Genomic DNA, 15,388 nt, shown 5'->3' on the forward strand with positions numbered 1-15,388 from the left:
ACTGCAGTAGGTGAGAGGGGAGGGAGCCCCACATTGACCGAGCGCGTTCTGCTGGTGGCAGCAGCCTGAAGAAAATGCTATCGCCAGGGGCTACATAGTTATCCGCAACAACAGTTGTGTCACCAGACCATGCGGGTGAAGAAAGACTCTCTGCTGCGCCTTGCGACAGGAGCGAAGCCGGGGCTCTAAGCGGTCGGGGAGAAGGTGCGCGTCAGGGGTGGGTCTGCAGATCCGTCCGCTGTCTCCAAAATCCATTATATAGGAGTCCGTTAAAAGGAGGGTTTACTGTATCTCCCCAAAACATTCCAGAATAGCATGTACTTTATTTATGAAAGTACAATGTTTTGTGCCCAAACACATATTTAATGTAAACAATTCCAAATCAAGAAAAACTTACATTTTCATTATCAAAGTAAAGCTTCTCGTTTCCACCAGACCCTTGCCAAGCAACCTAAAATAAAGTTGAAATTAGTAATGTTTACACTTGAAATTAGCTTATTACTAAATTACTGAACAGGAACCTGGAGTTACTTTGCACTTATAGATATGATGGTCCACAAAATATCAAAAATAAATTAAATTCTCCACTTGAAAGTATCACTTGAATTATTTGTACATAAATAGTTCATACAATTTTAAAACATTCCAAATAAAAAAATTTAATTATCTGAGAAAGGAGATTTCAAACCAATACAATTGTATCACATAATTTTGAAACCCAATTAATGAAACTATTTATCTTTAAAATAGGGTATTTTAATTATCTCCCTTGCTTCCCCATTCCAATATATTTTCAATAATAATTCATTCGTGCTGTGCATTACTACTTAAAAGTGCAAAAGATTCAGGTTTCAAAAGAAAGAATTTACCTCTCAAAGCTTTAAAATAATTGATAACTTTAATGCTAAGGCAGATGTTAGAATTCTCACAATACCTCACTAAGTTTATTGGTAGTCAAGTCTCCGAGAAGCAATGTGTCGGTAGTATGAGCCACCAGGAATCGATCTTTACCCATGATCTTCACTTCATCAATTTCATACCCATAATGAGATTTCAGCACCACTCTGGTACCAGTGGAAAGATTCCTTACTATAACCTGAACAGAAATGAAAATCAGTAAAATGTGCCCTAAATTTATGTTGTTTATACTTTAAAAGAATACTTAAAATAAACAAGCACCGTTACAGGGCAATATAACATGGCATTGTATGCTTTTTACCATTTATTTGGACATTTAATAACTTCAAGTCATGATTCACAGAACCTTATGTTTGCACCATGTATGTCCATGATTTAGAATCTATCTATACATAATTAAAATTCTGATCTTGTGCTCTTCCAGTTTGCGGGGATTTTCCATTTGCGCAAAAACGGTATGCGATAGTACTACGATTTTTCGCCAGGTTACTCATCATTCTCCTGTGCTGCGAGCGCAACAAATTTCGTTCCAATCGGTGGTATATTGTAAAAGTTAGTTTAAAAATTCTAAAAACCGTGCGTGCGCAGATTCCTTCAGTCAGAGCCACGCAGATTGGTCTCTTCTCCTGTCAGTCAATGTCAGGCCCGGGATGGCGACACCCCTTCCTGTCCCGTCTCACTCACAAACTCCTCTCTCCCGTCCTCATAGTAACATGTTTATCTTCTCCCTCAGCACCGGCGGTGGCCTCGGGTGGGGGGTTCAGTGGAGGCCCTGGTCCCGTCTTTCTCTCCCTCATCACTCACCCTTCTCCTCCACCCTCCCTCTGTGGCAAAGGCTGTCCCGTATACCCGTCCCCCCAGGTCCTTCTCCTCCGCCGCAGCCGTTGCGGTAACTCACCCTCACGGCCTTCTAAGAGGAGATCTTCTCCACCGGTTCATTGAAACTCGTGGTGCCCACTGTGACGAACACCGACTCAATCCCCACCCCCCACCGCCAGGTGGCGGCAACGAGCAGGCAGGCAGGTGGGCAGAGACGGGCCGAGCTGTAGCGGCGGGCAGGGCGGGGACAGGCCGAGCAGCAGCAGCGGGCGGTCAGACAGGACGGGTCAAGCGGTGGCTGAGCCGGAGTGGGCAGAGGGAGGGATGGAGAGTCAGGTTGCAGAGTGGCTGCGACGCTTGCGCAGAGTTTGACACACACACGATTGTTGAGGATTTTTGAGGATGTAACTAGGAAAATGGACAAGGGAGAGCCAGTGGATGTAGTGTACCTGGAGTTTCAGAAAGAAGGTCCCACATAGGACATTAGTGGGCAAAATTAGGGCACGTGGTATTGGTTGGCAGACAGAAATAAAGAGTAGGGATTAACAGGTCCCTTTCAGAATGGCAGGCAGTGACTAGTGAGGAACCGCAAGGCTCGATGCTGGGACCGCAGCTATTTACAATATATATTAATGATTTAGATGAAGGGATTACAAGTAACATTAGCAAATTTGCAGGGGACACAAAGCTGGGTGGCAGTGTGAACTGTCAGGAGGATGCTATGAGGATGCAGGGTGACTTGGACAGGTTGGGTGAGTGGGAAGATGCATGGCAGATGCAGTTTAATGTGGATAAATGTGAGGTTATCCACTTTGGTAGCAAAAACAGGAAGGCAAATTATTATCTAAATGGTGTAAAGTTGGGAAAAGGGGAAGTACAACGGGTCCTTGTTCATCAGTCAAGTAAAGTAAGCATGCAGGTACAGCAGGCAGTGAAGAAAGTGAATACATGTTGGCCTTCATAACAAGAGGAGTTGAGTATAGGAGCAAAGAGGTCCTTCTGCGGTTGTATAGGGCCCTAGTGAGGAGTATTGTGTGCAGTTTTGGTTTCCAAATTTGAGGAAGGACATTCTTGCGATTGAGGGAGTGCAGCGTAGGTTCACAAGGTTAATTCCCGGGATGGCGGGACTGTCTTATGCTGAGAGAATGGAATGGCTGGGCTTGTACTCTGGATTTGAGAAGGATGAGAGGAGATCTTATTGAAACATATAAGATTATTAAGGGTTTGGACACACTAGTGGCAGGAAACGTGTTCCCGATGTTGGGGGAGTCCAGAACCAGGGGCCACAGTTTAAGAATAAGGGGTAAGCCATTTCGAACGGAGATGAGGAAACACTTTTTCACAGAGAGTTGTGAGTCTATGGAATTCTCTGCCTCAGAGGGTGGTGGAGGCCGGTTCTTTGGATACTTTCAAGAGAGAGCTAGATAGGGCTATAAAAGATAGAGGATATGAGAAGGCAGGAACAGGGTATGGATTGTTGATGATCAGCCATGATCACATTGAATGGCGGTGCTGGCTCGAAGGGCCGAATGGCCAACTCCTGCACCTATTGTCTATTGTCTGTTGATGCAAACTGGTCCAATCGTCAAGTCAATGGGATCTAAACCACAGCTAACAATGAATGACCTGTGGAGGAAGGTCTGTGCAGATGCTGCTTTTTATGGATGGAGGGAGGGAGGGACTGAGGGTAGGGGAAAGGAGAGGGAGGGAGTGGTGAGGGAGGGATTGGGGGAGGGGAGGAGGAGAGGGGAAAGATCCTGGGGAGGTGAGGAGGGAGTGTGGGGGGATTGAGGGAGAGGAAGAGGTAGGGAGGGAGAGGGGGGAAAGTGGGGGAGAAGGGGAATAGAGGGAGAGGATGGGGGGCGGGGGAGGTAGGGAGTGGGGAATAGAGTCAGTCAATTTTTATTTCTAAAGCACATTTAAAAACAACTCATGTTGACCAAAGTGCTTTACATCAGTGCAGATACTAATGTGCTGCATACAATGGTACACACAAACAATACATACATAAACTGTTTAAAACTGTTTAAAACGCCCCCTCAGAGGGCTTAAAAAAAACTCTAGGGAATGGAAATGGGTTTTTAGTCTTGACTTAAAGGAGTCGATGGAGGGGGCAGTTCTGATAAGAGGGATGCTGTTCCACAGTCTAGGTGCTGCAACCACAAAAGCGCGATCATCCCTGAGCTTAAACCTAGACCGCGGGATAGTCAGTAGCCCTAAGTCGACCGACTTGAGGGTCTGGAGGCAGAATTGTGTGTTAGAATATTTTTGATATAGAGGGGGGAAAGCCCGTTAAGGGCTTTGTATACGTATAAGAGGAGCTTGAAGTTGATTCTGTACCGTACTGGGAGCTAGTGGAGAGAGGCCAGAATCGGGGTGATGTGGTCCCTTTTATGGGTACCCATTAGAAGTCTCGCTGCGGCGTTTTGGACCAATTGCAGGCGGGACAAGGATGATTGGCTGATGCCAGGGTATAGGGAGTTACAGTAGTCAAGGCGGGAAAAGATGAATGCGTGGATGATTTTTTCAAGGTCGTCGAATTGGAAGAATGTTTTGATTTTAGCTATGGTGCGAAGCTGGAAAAAGCTAGCTTTTACCACAGTTGACTTGCTTGTCAAACTTTAATGCAGAGTCAAATATCATGCCGAGGTTTTTGACGTGCGGTTTGACTAAGGAGGTTAGGCTTCCAAGGCTGCCTGTTATCGATTTGATGGAGTCGGGAGGACCGAGTAGGATCTCAGACTTGCTCTCATTTAGTTGGAGAAAGTTCTGCGCCATCCAACATTTTATGTCCTCGAGGCAGTGCATGAGGCTGATTAAATTAGACCGGTTTTGGGTTGCATAGGGAGATAGAGCTGTGTATCATCTGCATAGCAGTGGAAGGAAATGCCGTGCCTTTGAATGACTTGGCCGAGGTGGAGCATGTACAGGGAGAAGAGAATGGGGCTTAGGATGGAGCCTTGTAGAACCCCGCAGAAAAGGCTAGCGGGGGTTCCACAAGAGAAAGAATTGCCTATATTGGTAAAGAAACTCCTATTTTCGAGATAGGAAACGAACCAGCTCAGGGCAGTGCCATCAACACCAACCCCGTACCGGAAACAGTCAATTAGGATGGTGTGGTCCACTGAATCAAACGCTGCACTGGGGTCGAGAAGGAGCAGGATTGCAGTCGCCAGTGTCGATGGCGAGAAGCAGGTCGTTGTGTACCTTCAACAAAGCAGACTCTGTGCTGTGGTGGGCCCTGAAACCTGATTGGAAACTTTCCAGGATGGTATTTTGGTGTAGATAAGGCATTAGCTGATTCAAAATTACCTTTTCAAGGACTTTTGAAAGGAAAGGCAGTTTGGAAATAGGTCTGTAGTTACTCGGCAAGGTGGGGTCAAGATTAGGTTTTTTTCAGGAGTGGCTGGACCACCGTGTGCTTGAAACAGGGTGGAACAGTGCCAGTGACCAGAGAGCTGTTGATGCTTGGATCGGATATTGCAATGACATCCTTCAGAAGGGCAGTGGGGACACGTCAAGGGGACTGGTTGCAGGTTTCATAGTGGAGACAAGCTCTACAAGGGAGTATAGAGTAACGGGTTGGAAACAGTCTAATTTTGAAGAACAGACCAATGAGACAGCTAGGTCACGGGTGGGAGGGGAAATATTTGTTCTAATGTTCTCAACTTTGCTGGTGAAAAATGTAGAGAATTCTTCGCACTTAGCAGGGGGCCCAGCTAAGCTGGTACTGGGGGCGGAACATATGACAGAGGTAATAGTACTAAATAGGACCTTGGAATTATGAGCGTTTTTGGAAATAAGGTCGGAAAAGTATTTAGTTCTTGCAGACTTTACTGCTTCCTGGTATTTGAGAAGATTGTTTTTCAGAAGTTTGAAGGAAACTTGAAGTTTATCATATTTAAACTTCCGTTCTGATTTTCTGCACTCTCTTCTTAGGTTGTCATTGAGCCAAGGCCAACCTTTAGGCTTAGGCTTTTTCATTTTAAGATAAGCAACAGAATCCAGGATGGAAGAGCAAGTGGTATTGAATAAAGAGATGCGATCGTCAGTGCTGAGATGGTGCAGACGTCGGGAGCAGCTATGAGAGCCTCAGAGAACTTACTGGTAATCAATGAGTTTATGTAGCGGGAATAGCGAACAGGGAGATGAGATCTTGAGGGATAGAAAGGCAGAAATGCATCAAATATAATTGTGCTATGATCTGACAGACAAGCATCAATAATTCCTATATTACAAATTGGGAGACTGGACGATAGCACCAGATCGAGAGTATGGCCAATGCTTGTGAGTGGGTCCAGTGGTAAGTAGTCAGATTGAAGAACTCAACCAGGTGCATAAATTCACTCACAAGTGGCTTAGTAGGCCAGCAGACATGAATGTTGAGATCACCAAGAATCAAGACCCGGTCAAATTTGGACAAAACGGTAGAGATAAGATCAGTAAATTGGGTGATAAAGTCCTTAAGCATTTTTGGTGGAAGATAAATAAGAACAATTAAGAGGGGATAGACTAGACCTACTATAATTAGTTGTACTTCGAAACTGTAGAAATGATCAGCGTTCAAGAGGCAGCAGTTGAAATGTTTCTTAAAGATAGGCCCCCACTGCGTCCGGAGAGCCTGGGCGAGCTGAAAAAGTTACAGTTATCAGGACAGAGTTCCACGAGTGGAGCAAGCTCATCAGGATTAAGCCAGGTTTCTGTGACCAGTAAAAAATCCAATCCACGGGTGGTGAAGAAGTCGTTGAGAATGAAGGTTTTGTTCGATAAGGATCTTGCGTTGATCAGGGCTACTTTAACAGGGACAGCAGGTAAGTTGTGGTCCGTTAGCGGCTCACACGTCAGTGGGTGGAGGTTAAGGGAGACCATGCCGCTGCATTTCACAGATGGCCTAGCTGGGAGCTCGCAGGCCGACAGACCGGGGACCAGAAAGATCGAATGGAGAGAGGCATACCTGCGCTCGAGGGACCGCCGATGGATGGAGCGGTAGGGCCGACCAGGTCCGACTTCGCAGCGCTGAGCGAGGTAGGCTAATGTTGGACGAGCGCGGGCGAGATTCTTCAGCTTTTCCAGGGCGCCCGCGCGTTTACTCCGCCTCCTGGCTCGGATCGTACGGCGACGACTGTAAGGCCGGGCCCGCACACCTACCGGGAGTTGAGCAAGGAGCGATCGTTGGAGGAAGTTTTGTCCGGGGCCTTGGATGAAGAGATCGACGACAGAGGCTCGGATGTTTAGGAGAGCGTGGCGTTCGTAGGCTAAGACTGCCTGCAGATTATGCGGATGTCCAGACTAGCGACGACGGGCAGCCAGACACAACGGCCATCTTGAAATAGAGGGAGAGGAGGGCAGTGGGGGAGGTCAGGAGGGATAGTGGGGGGGATAGGGGTAGGTCAGGAGTGGGGGACAGAGGGATAGGAGGGGGGTAGGGAGGTGAGAGGAGTTATGGAGGGAGGGAGGAAGGGAGGGAGTAACTGAGGGTATGGGAAAGGAGAGGGAGGGAGAGGTGAGGGAGGGATTGGGGGATGAGAGGAGAAAGAAGAGGGAGGGTGAAGAGGAGGGGGAGGGAGTGCTGGTGGATGAGGGGAAATGAGTCGTGCCTGCGCAGTTAGGGGCTATGCGTGAGTGATGCAATATTGCGTTGGGGGACGGGTTGCGTTGGGGGAACGGGTGACTGGTTGTATATTGCATTGGGGAACGGGTTGCGTTGGGGGACCAGGCCACCCGTGTGACAGGGACCCAACGGGTCCCACTTAGTCTAGTCCAATACTAAAATTATTTACAGCGCAGTTCCATTGCCAATAACTTAAACATTCAAAAAAACTTTTGAAATAACAATTTTAGAGAAAAGATTTGACTGATATTGTTTTGTTGTCTATTTTTTTATTAAAATAAAAACAAAAGTAAGAACTTCTATTTATAAAGTACATTAATGTACCAAAAACAATAATATGGCAAAAGACAAAAAAGTCTTGTCAAAGAGCTAGGTTTCAAAGAGCACATGGCTGCCAATAATGACAAAGTGGATTTGTAATGGGCCTGTCCCACTTCGGCGACTTTTTAGACAACTACAGGAGATGATACGGTCACCACATGTTCGCGGGTGGTTGCCGGGGTGTCACCTGCATGGTCGTGAGTAGTTTCCTCAGACTCGCAACAAGTCGTAACGGCATTCTGGTCGCCGCTAATTTTTCAACATGTTGATAAATTAGCGGCGACAGTGGTTTTGACGCCATGGAGCGTAGCTTGAATTCTCGTGACGTAGGTGCAGTGGTAGTGGGTCGCCAGGATGACATGGGCTGTCAGGTGATGTCGGTTGTTGCGGGTGCTGACCGGTAAATTTGATTGGCACATTGAAAAAACGTAAGTACACAGCTCCACGTGGTGCACTGCCTTAAAAAGCAAATTCTTTTTATATATTGTGATGAATAAAACATACACAAACACAAGCAATGCGCTGCATTGAAAAGCAAATTATTTTATATATTTTGAATGAATTAATTAGTTAATTAATGTTTATTGGCCAAGTATATTCACATACAAGGAATTTGCCTTGGTGCTCCACCCGCATGTGACAGCATGACATACAGTGATAGTTAGGAATGACACATAAAACATTAAACATTAGTAATAAAACATTATCGATTAAACATGTGAATTAAATTAAATACCAGAGCAAAATGGGCTACAGATTTGTGGTTATTGAGTAGAACTACTATTCGTGGAAAAAAGCTGTTTTTATGTCTGGCTGTGGCAGATCAATAAAACAAAAACAAACACAAGCAGTGCACTGCATTAAAAAGCAAATTATTGTTCTATATTTTGATCACTAAAACAAATACAAACACAAGCAATGCACTGAATTTAAAATTAAACACTTTTGGGAGGATGTGGGTGACACTGAAATGGGACTTAACTTGTGGTCTCTAGTGAGCTCTCTTCCTGAGTGGTGGACTTCTGTTTGTGGTGAGGGATGTTTGCTGCTGGTCTTCAGATCATGTCGTTCTGCCATGGTACACTGCCTAGTTCGGAGTTGCAGTAAGTGCAGAGATGGTCTCTCTGCTCCTTGGCTCTCTTTTTGCCAGTGGTTCCTGGCAATCTCTCCAGTGGCACTATAGGTGCAGCCTGTCCTCCAGTTCTCCATGAGCCTGGTGTGATGTTGCCTGTCTGGCAAGGCGACATCCACTCAGTCACCCTCCTCCATGGCTGCTGCTGTTGCTGCACTTCTGTTACGGATCAGGTTGTGGAGGACACATGCTGCATACACAATGGTCTCCACATACTTGGGCTCCTGCTCCATCGTAGTCAGCAAGCATCTGAATCTGCTGCCGAGGATGCCGAAGGCGTTTTCCACGGCCCTCCTAGCCCTGGACAGTCTGTAGTTGAAGATGCTCTGCTCCTTTGACATCTGCCTGTGAGGGTATGGCTTCATCATCCATGGCCTGAGTGGGAAGGCATCATCAGCAACCAGTGTGTCGTGGATGTCAGGGTTGTCTTCTCCTGGCAGAGGTTCTGGATTAGGAAAGCCTGCTGTTCCTTCTTCCAGTGCTTGCCCAATGGAGGTCTCTTTCCAGATCCTACCCTCTGCGACACTGCCAGGTGTGCCCACATCCACAAACAGGAAGTTGGAGTTTGCATCCACCACAGCTAGGAGTACGATGGAATGGAACTTCTTGTAGTTGAAGTAGATTGAACCTCACTTGGGTGAACACCTGATGACCACATGCTTGCCGTCAACTGCCCCACATGTGTACTGGAAGTTTCATCTTGTATCAAAGCCCTGCACCACTCTCTTCCACTCATCTGGTGTACTAGGGCAGTCCATGACTGAATCTTCGTAAGCATTGATGATGGCCTCACAGGTCTCTCGGACAATCTTGCTGATGGTGTTGTGGGCCACAAGAAAGTTGTAGGAGAGGCTCTTGTAGGAGTCTCCTGATGCCAGATAGCGGAGGGTGATGGCTAGGCACAGGCCTGGCTCCAGTGGCTTCCTTTTCTCCAGGAGAGGGCCCACCGGTGTCTTCAGCTCCTGAAACAGCTCAGGAGGTTTCTAGTGAAGTTTCTGAAAGCAGCCTGATCTTCTTGCTGGAGCACAGCCATCAGGTTCTCATACTGGCCCAACCTGGGTCTCCTCTGGAACAAGGGCTTCAACCACACAGTCCTCTTATTGGGTTTCTTCTTCACCATTCTTCTTGTCCTTCTGTCTTGCGGATCTATAAGCGTGAGGGCTGCTGCAAGCAGCAGGGATTCTTTTTCTACTGAGAGCAATGCCCTCTGAAGTTTCTTCATGGCAGTCAACACTCAGAATGATTGGAAACCCCACCCTGCAAACCCTTTAATAGTAAAATAGGATGATGTCATTGCTTTGGTGGTCATTGTGACGCCTACAGGGCCGTAGCGGTAGAATGATGCCTACAGGTTTGTAGCTTGTCATAGTTTGACTTCAGTAGTCGTAGGTGTGTCGAAGGAGGCTGTCCTCTTCTTCTTGTGAATGAAACATAAACCAAAGGAATAGTTAGATCTCAAGCCGGGTGTTGAGCAGCCAGGTTGTTGTCTCTGCGTCAATGTCTGCCAGGCCCTGCTGATAGCCTGATGGAGGAGGTGATCTGGGTCCAAGGCACGACGAGATAGTGCCAGAGTTGCTGCTTGCCTTCGGATCCCTGCAGGCAGAATGCCTGCAAGTATAGGGAGATATCCTAAGTGGCTACTATTGGGTCGCCGGTTGCCAGGAGCTTACCGTAGCATGACTTCGACTAGGTTGTAGGTTGTGGTAGGCTGTCGTAGCTTGTAGGCTGTCGTAGCTTGTCTTAGACATAGTCATAGGATGGGGTACAGTTGCCGGTTTTTCCGTGATCTGACAAGACTATGACAGTCGCCGGCAGTCGCCTAAAAATTCGTCTAAGTGGGACAGACCCATAAGGAACAAAAAACAAGAATTGAAGAAACACAAACACCTCACCAAATTTTAGGCTTGATGGGATGATTGACTGAATGAAAACAAAGAGATTTTAAAGTCAACGATGAGACTTTTAAAATGAAGTTATTGCTCAACTAAAACCCAGCACGGATCATCAAAGGGGGGCTGGACGACTGAAACTTTAAGTAAGCCAGTACACCAGCAGCAAAGTTTTTGATGACCTTCTGCTTAAGGCAAAACCAAGGCGGTCTGACAGATATTTGCAGGAATAGTCAAGTCTTGAAGGTAACAAAAGAAGGAAAATGCATTTCAGCAGCAAATAAAACCATCATATGTTGCTGGGTGAAGAGACTGGATTAGTCGTGCTGGCAATAAACAATTTTAGCCATTCGCTTATAAATACAAAATTAAAAGTTCAGTACATGCTTTACAGCAAAATGATTTTAAAAAAGGCAATTTTTTTACCAACCTGACTGAGGCCAACATACGTCATTTCAAATTTGTTCTTATAAATAGATCTACGCAGGCAGCAATCAAATTGTTCAACACCTCCACAAAGTGTGCCCTGTAAATTAAGATCGGGGGTTAGATTTTCATCTTCAGTAATTTTTAATAAAAGGTTGACCTGAATATGAAATAGAAACTCCCTTACAGTCATTCAACTTTTCAGTAAAATACTATAAAATGAATCTCAATGTAAATGTAACGGGGGGAAGAAGTTACACAATTTTTCAAAATATCTTATTGGTGAAAATAAATTATTGCACTTGCTCCATATCCAAAATCAGATTTGATGACAGATTTACTTTCTAAGCTCAGAAATAACTTGTGATGAAGCAAATACTTTGTTTGAATACTAACCGCACACAGTCTTGAGCCATCCTTTTTCCATGCTAGGGCAGTAATAGTATAAAGGTTTGGAATCTCCTTTGGTCTAGACTCATCCCAAGCACTTCTGCGAGGACTCCAATTTAAGACTCTGAGTCTGCAAAAAAAAACAATTGATTTCAACCATACAATGGAAACAACATAGTAACAACTGTTCTAACACACAATATCAAAATTATGAAGGGATATTTCCTCCCTTTAAAAACTTATTTTCACAAGAAAATTAATAACAAATTCATAAATCACAATTCCAGGATATTTTATTTTGTTATATGGAATTGCTTGATCAATTAGATTGGATGCCCACTGAAAAGCCCATTAAATCAATTCATCTGGAAAAGGAGAAAATAGTTAAAGAAAATAGTTGCATGAGAGAAGAAAATAACATATCATGCTTGCACAACACACACATGTTTTACTATTTATGTGGATTGAGAAATAAACAAACTTCAATTAGGAAATGTGTGGTACAGTGGAAAGCTTTGTTTTGCATGCTATTCATTCATATCAGATAACACTTTATGCACATACAGTCGTCAAACTTAAGGTAGTGCAAAAAGGAAGGTACAGAGTGCAGAATATCACCAGGGAATGTTCAGTGTTTTTCTATTGCCACTGAAGTGAGATTTAACTCATTTAAATTATCCAAGGGAATAAATTTGCTTAGCAAAATAACAAAGCACCATTTATTTTGTTCATGATAATACCTGTCATAACTCCCTATAACGACAGACTGTCCACTTGGGCTGGTGGCAGCTACCGTGAATTCTTTTTCTGCAGAATCACGGCCATAATCAAATTGTTGGATAATGTGGCCTTCCTTCCCATAGGCAATGATTTTCTTATCACATCCAGCAGCTACAATGCTATTTAAAGCCCAAGCTAAGGCATAAGGTGGACAACTATGAGTAGCTAGTTTGCCCTGAAAGAAAAAAACAATTTACAGTTTAATTGGGCTACTTACCATTTATAAGCATTTTTGTTGCATAGATATATAGAAAACAGGTGCTGGAGTAGGCCATTTGGCCCTTCGAGCCAGCACCACCATTCAATGTGATCATGGCTGATCATCCACAATCAGTACCCCGTTCCTGCCTTCTCCCCATATATAAGTGACTGGATTGTCACCATGGACAAAAGCAGAAAAGTTAATTAATTGATCAGGTCTTTTCTCACTATTCAACTTGCCATTCAACTTACTACCATACCTGTGAGTCACCTGCTCCTTCATCATCAAAGTAGTAACGCACAATAGTGCCGTCTGCATGGCCAGACAGAATCCCTTTACCTGAAGAGCTGTGAAGAGAGGATATGAAAGTGGCAAAAAGTCCAGAATTTAGCATCTTATTTTTTATGCTTCTCAGTAAAAGTGTAAAGAATATTGTTCTGAATATTCATGCACCACTTAAAATCTGAGATGTTAACATCAAAAGAATCAAAAGTTAAAATTAATTTTGGGCATTAAGTAAAAGGGCCCATAGATAATCAGTACCAGTCATCTACTTTGCACTTTACACTATATTTTAAATAATGAAAAAGGAAATAAGTAGCTTGTAAAATTGTATACATTATCACAATTTCTCATGTGTTGTTACTGGCCAAGATTAACATACACTAATACATCAAATTTAAAGTAAGAATCCTTATTTATTGAAAGAGTGCTTTATGTGTAACAAAGCTATTAATCCTTTTTAAAGAAATTTGCAATGTCACTGTACACAAAGAATGAATGGCAGCCATTCACAGAAAATACTTACTTTGAAGTTAACGAAACCACATAAGAATCTGTTCCATATATGGTTGAGGACTTGTTTGTTTTTGTGTTAGCTAAGCGAACCTATATTAAACAGAATAAATGTCAACAGAGCACATCAAAATCCACACAAATATTAATTTTAATAATCAAATTTACAAACATTTCTTATAAATCCTTCGATCAGAAGTTGGATTAGAAAATAACTCTTAAAATACCACAAAATGGCACAATTTCATGTCGGAAATGTGCCCATTTAAGATATAAGCACACCCACAAAAAGTGGGACAGGTCCACCTTCGCTCTTTGCTGCCAAATCAGCCTATTGATTTGGCAGCAAAATGATGAACAGCAAAGCAATGAACAGTGTTGGCAATATATTATCAAGCAACATCTTGTGCTAAATACCTGCTCACCGATGCCCAATTTGATTTGCCTCAGAACCATTCAGTTCAAAACCTCATCACAATCCTAATTCAAACCTGGATCCAAGATCTCAATTCTGGAGTCAGTGATTGTCCTTGATAAAGGACAGCATTTGATTGAGCTGTCATCAAGGTGCCCTAGTAAATCTGAGCATTAAGCAATAAAATCAATGAGCATTAATCAACAACAAAAAAAGTACAATGAACACTGAACAGTACAGCACGGAAATCGGCCCCTCAGTCCATGATGTCTGTGCTGACATGATGCCAATCTAAACTAATCCCATCTGCTTGCACGTGGTCTCCATTCCCTACATCTTCATCTGCCTGCCTAAATTACATAAACATAACTATTGTATCTGCTTCCACCACTTCCCCAGGTATCTACAGCACTATGTAATAAATCTTGCCTCGCATATCTCCTTTAATCTTTGCCCCTTTCACTTAAAGCTATGCCTTCCAGTATTTGTTATTTCCATCTTGAGAAAAGACTATGACTATTTACCCAATCTATGCCTCTCATAATTTTATATACTTCTATCAGGTCGCCCTCAGTCTCCAAAGCTTCAGAGAAAACAATCCATGTTTGGCCAATTCTCCTTAGAAACTAACTTTCTCTACATGGGGCAACATCATAGTGAACCTCTTCCACGTCCTCTCCAAATCCTTCCTGATATATGGCGACCAGAATTGCACACAAAATTCCAAATGTTGCCTTACCAAAGATTTATACATCTGCAACATGACTTGCCGTTTTTTTAATATTCAATGCCCTGATCGATGAAGGAAACAATACCATACACCTTCTTTAATACCCCATCTGCTTGTGTTGCCTCTTTCAGGGAGCCATGGATTTACACAAGATCGCTCTGTACATGAAAATGCTCCTGCAATTATTCTATACTTTCCTATTGAATTTGACCTCCCAAAATGCAACAACTCAGACTTGTCCAGATTAAACTCCACCTGCCATTTGTCTGCACACATTTCCAATTTATCTATATCCTGCAGTATCCTTTGACGACCTTCCTAATTATCCAAAACTCCGCCAATATTTGTATTGTCTGCAAACCTGCCAATCAGCCTACGTACATTTTCATAAAAATCATTCATATATATCATTAATGTCAGTGCTCACAGCATGATCTTTGTGGAACATCGTTGGTCAGACCTCTAGTCAGAATATCGACCAAGTCACCATGGCCTCCCATGTGCCTTAATCTGCTAAATGCTTAACCTACCATGAGTGACCTTGTTGAAAGCTTTACTAAATTCCATATTTACAACATCCACTGCCCTTTCCTCATCAATCATTTTTGTCAGTTCCTCAAAAAACTCAATCGGGTTTATAAGACATGACTTGCCCTGCAAAAAGGCATGTTGACAATCCGTAATAAGTCCATGCTTTTCCAGTTTAGAGTAAACCTTATCCACAAGAATCTTCTCTAATAATTTCCCTACCACTGATATGGCTCGCTGGCCTATAATTTGCAGGATTATTCCTATTGTCCTTTCAAACATAGGAACAACACTGTTATACTCCAGACGTCTGGGACCTGGCCTGTGAATAAAGGGGAATACAGAGATTTCTGTGAAAGCCATAGCGTTTTCCTCTCTTGTCTCTCTCAATAATATGAATAGATCCTGTCAGGGCCTGTGGAATTAACCACC

At 43.7% G+C, this 15,388-nt stretch overlaps 1 protein-coding gene across 1 annotated transcript in view; it reads right to left on the reverse strand.

Annotated features, from left to right (window-relative positions):
• The window catches only part of ift172 (intraflagellar transport 172), a 145,086-nt gene that overhangs the window by 99,787 nt on the left and 29,911 nt on the right, over window positions 1-15,388 (reverse strand). Inside the window, exons 6-12 of the mRNA XM_033021383.1 lie at window positions 13,297-13,376; window positions 12,748-12,835; window positions 12,247-12,461; window positions 11,513-11,636; window positions 11,121-11,216; window positions 935-1,096; window positions 398-451 (exon numbers count right to left, since the gene is read on the reverse strand). Coding sequence (XP_032877274.1) covers window positions 398-451; window positions 935-1,096; window positions 11,121-11,216; window positions 11,513-11,636; window positions 12,247-12,461; window positions 12,748-12,835; window positions 13,297-13,376 — 819 coding nt within the window. The remainder of the gene's footprint in view (window positions 1-397; window positions 452-934; window positions 1,097-11,120; window positions 11,217-11,512; window positions 11,637-12,246; window positions 12,462-12,747; window positions 12,836-13,296; window positions 13,377-15,388) is intronic.

This window comes from Amblyraja radiata, chromosome 5 (assembly GCF_010909765.2).
Source record: "Amblyraja radiata isolate CabotCenter1 chromosome 5, sAmbRad1.1.pri, whole genome shotgun sequence".
Lineage (NCBI taxonomy): Eukaryota > Metazoa > Chordata > Chondrichthyes > Rajiformes > Rajidae > Amblyraja > Amblyraja radiata.